Here is a 3,947-nt window from a genome sequence, read left to right as displayed (position 1 = left end):
GATGAAGACGTTTGTCTTCATTTCTTCTTAAACAAAGGGAGGAAATCATTATTTTTCAACTCCCAGACCCAGAAACCCTTTTGTCTGCCCTCATGTTTGTGCAAAATGATCTCCACTCTCTCTCTCTCTCTCTCTCTCTCTCTCGTTTTTTCTCTCCTTGGCTTGGATTGGAACATGAAAATTGAACTTTTGCAATGGGAAGAAGCGAATCTCGCCTCTTCCACAAAACTCATGTACAACGTCGTACACGGTACATCCTTCTGGTGGTGGCAGCACGATGGACAATTGAGCTAGGTCGGAAGTTGGACCGCGTAGATCGGGAAACCCCCGCGTGTCTGCAAATGAGTTGGAAGCAGCTGTGGGAACTGCTTCATACGGGCGATGATGTAATAATTTGCCCACGGGAAAAAAAAGTGCGAGCGCAGTTGAAGATGAGCGCAAACGTATGGAAGATGAAAATACCTTTTGTGACGTTTCTGCGTCGGAAAACGATAGTAGTTAGTAAGGAGATGATGAAAAGTGAAAGACAGAGCGGATTGTGGATGAAAAAAACAGAATGCATGGACGGTAGCACGATCGATTTGAGATAGGCGCTCGACGCAAACGACGCAAAACAAAAGTTGAAATCATAACAAACTATTACGGGAAGATAAAGGACAGGGGAAAAACGATAGAAAACAAAACAATCTATCATTCTAACCAGTAGAAAGTGTTCTACTGGGTGCTTACTACATCTAGGGCGCTTTTCCGACTAATGCCATCCGTGGCTGACTGGTACGCAGGCCTTCTCCCAAACCGGTTTCCACACCTTCTTCCAGGCAGGGACCTGAATCTCCTTCCAGGCTGGGACCTTGATCTCTTTCCATTCTTCCTTCCATTCGAGCTTCTTCTCGGTCGCCCACTCCTGTTTTTTCTCGATGCGCCAAATCTCCACCTTCTCCTCCTTCCACAGTTCCTCCTTCTTCTTCACCCAGATCTGCTTCTTCTCGGTGCGCCATATCTGCACCCACTCTTCCTTCCATTCAAGCTTCTTCTCCGTCTTCCATTCCTCCTTCTTCACCGTCTTCCAGACCTTCTTCCACAGGGGCTTCCAGACCATTTTCTTCTTCCACAGATCATGGCTCGTGTACTCCCAACCGTGTTCATCCTTGCCCAGATACTTCTCGCCAGGAATGCCGACCTTGACCGTATCCGGCACCCAAATCTGTTTCCATTCCGGTACCTGCACTTCCTTCCAAACCGGGACCTGCACCTCGCGCCAGACGGGCTTGTTGACCTTTTTCCAGTCCGGCACTTGTACCTCCTTCCAGGCTGGTATTTCCGTTTCCTTCCAGTACGGTTTCTTGATGATCTTCCAGTCTGGCACCTTTACTTCGCGCCAGATCGGAACTTCCACCACCTTCCAGACCGGGATCTGTTGCTTTTTCCACTCGGACTTCCACACTTCTACCTTTTTCGACTCCCAGACCTTCTTCCAATCCTCCTTCCAGGCCAACTTTTTCTCCCAGACACACTTTGGCTCGTGGTGGTCGTGACCCTTGTTGAAGAAGAACGGAGCAGGGCTTCGCTTTTGTCGAATGGCAACCGAGTCATCCGCTAGAACCAAAGACACACAGAGGCAGCCCAAGAAGGCCTGTTGAAGTTGCATGGGAAAGGAAGAAAAATGGTACAATTTGGTTAATCAAATGTACGGATTACAGTACAGCGATGATTCTACAAGATTACAAGTTTTTCAGAAAACTATTTTATCGAACGCAAAATAAAACAGTGCTGTTCAACTCGTGTGTTGCAGTCAGAGTTGTTGAGTTTTACAACAAAATTAAACCAATAGAACTGGAGCAACTACATTGCATTTAATTCATTATAACATTGGCCTCGTTTTCAATGTAACAATTTTTGAATGTTAATTCTTTTAACGACACTTAAAATAAGTTGCTTTCTTTTATTCACAGTGCAACACGCCACTCTTTGATTTGATATGTTTTTCTGCGCATTGCGAATTTAACGAGTCACGTGTTCATTGTAAGGTGATCGCGAACGAGAACTAGAATTTGATGCATTTGGTTTTAATGATCGTTCGAACATCCTTATGGGCATCACAAGGCAAACATCCTAGAATCAGATGATCGTCGCACATCACTGAAGTTAGCTGCGCACCCTAGCAAATTTTCACATTCTGTGTACCCATTGGGCATTTCGCACTAATGGATAACCGTAACTGAGTACACCATCTTGACACCAAAATGACTATCTTTGAACTGTCCGTAGTAGGTAATCGTAAGTGTAGTTCGATGTTGTTGATGCATTTTTTTGTTTTGTTTTTCGCAGATGTAGTAATTAGACGAGCAACTACATTCGTTATCCAATTTCATAGCACGTATTATGCACACAATTTACACTATCACACACTGTTATGATTATTGACCAGTACGCGCTGTACACCGTAAACCTTAAACCCCAACCAGGCCCATATTGAAACACTAACCAGCAGCGTTAACGACCTCATCTTGAATGGTCGACGCATGGATTTGGTAGTTGGCAAACTAATCCACACACTACACTTCTTGACCACGCTGGTCTTGATACTGTCGATAAATTGAAGAAGATCGTGCATTTTATACCGAAAAAACGTACCAATTGTGCACCTTCCATTTCTCCTGCGAAAACGAACGCATGGTGCAAGTGGATGGGGGTTCTGCAATAGCCAGCCGAAGGCATGGAGGCTCCAGCCATACGATACTGCCAACTGACTGCTGCAGCGAACGCTAGCGAAGTTCTCTAACAAGCCCCCACCTTGCTGGCGCGCTGGCTGGTGCCGGGTCGCTCTCATAGCTTGGTCGCTGATTGAAGTCTCCCCCGTTCAGTACAGTTAGGGCGCGCAGAAGAAAAGCGAAAGCACTCGCCAAAAAAGCTGAAAAGTCTACATAAGTATGCTGGTTTTCCGCGTTGATGAGAGGGACAGCGTGGCGTACGTTGGCTGTAGAATGTGGCTTAGAGCCGCGGCCAAACGAAAGTGACAGTGATATCGAATTCCGAAGTAGCCCCACCATCGGTTAGTGGCGGCAGACACAGCCGGCCGCAGGATGCAGTTGCGTGAAACGAACTTGCAGTTCGCACTTTGGTTACACTGTGGTACGACGGTGTTTGGTGCTGCCTGGCATGGAGCCTTTGTGAGGCGGATGCGATGTGTGGTTTGGGAGTGCGAGCTTCAGCAATGTGTTTTGAAGTATTTGGGACAGTGTGTTTATTTTTGTTGACTTTGATTTAGGTGATGCCTGTAGTACACCCGCATGGTCAGACCAATCGGTTTTATTTTTCTATTTTCCAATGTAAAATTAACTATGGATAGAATTTATTAAAAACACAATAATGGATAGCTCACATTTTTTCTTTAAAAGTTTTTACCAATAAACTGAATCTAGTGTCACGAAAAATTTCACAAACTGTTCATCAGATTCTCACATCAGATTATCTACGCACAAGGTTAGTGGTATGCCAAGTGACTTGAAAACCTATTCGGGTCAGAAGTTGACCGAGTCAGAAATGGTCGGAAATACAAATCATTCACCTGCGAGGTTATTTGTTTAGCCGTATAGCCGATAGACGCCCCAATACCATTGTAGTTGGACTTGGATAAAGATTCTCACAATTTCTTCTTTTGAAAGATGATAAAGATTCAACCGGAGGAATCTAGATGTGGGAAACTTCAATGGAAAGTTGTATTTATTAATAACTTTTAACATTTGTACATTGGGGCCGGCCCGGTGGTGTAGGCGTCAGCAGCGCCGTTCTTCAAACGGCAGGACCGGGGTTCAAATCCCATCCAGACCGTCGTCCCCCCGTAGTGAGGATTGATTAACCACAATTACGTAGTTATCGGCAGTCTAGTAAACCATATTTCGATGGCCGGCATGACCTTTAGTGGTCGTTAAGCCAAGAAGACGAAG

General features: G+C 45.3%; 1 protein-coding gene across 1 annotated transcript; it reads right to left on the bottom strand.

Moving 5' to 3' along the window:
- Positions 1 to 666: 666 nt before the first annotated feature.
- Positions 667 to 2,652, bottom strand: LOC126560679 (golgin subfamily A member 6-like protein 6). Its single transcript, XM_050216635.1, has 2 exons — positions 2,635 to 2,652; positions 667 to 1,633 (listed from the first exon to the last, which is right to left on the bottom strand). Exons 1-2 carry the CDS (start codon positions 2,650 to 2,652, stop codon positions 752 to 754), a joined length of 900 nt encoding a protein of 299 aa, XP_050072592.1. The 3' UTR covers positions 667 to 751.
- Positions 2,653 to 3,947: the final 1,295 nt, after the last annotated feature.

Source organism: Anopheles maculipalpis, chromosome 3RL (genome assembly GCF_943734695.1).
Source record: "Anopheles maculipalpis chromosome 3RL, idAnoMacuDA_375_x, whole genome shotgun sequence".
Taxonomy (NCBI): Eukaryota; Metazoa; Arthropoda; class Insecta; order Diptera; family Culicidae; genus Anopheles; species Anopheles maculipalpis.
The sequence above is the reverse complement of the archived record's forward strand: the minus strand, read 5'-3'. Positions and strand labels throughout refer to the sequence as shown.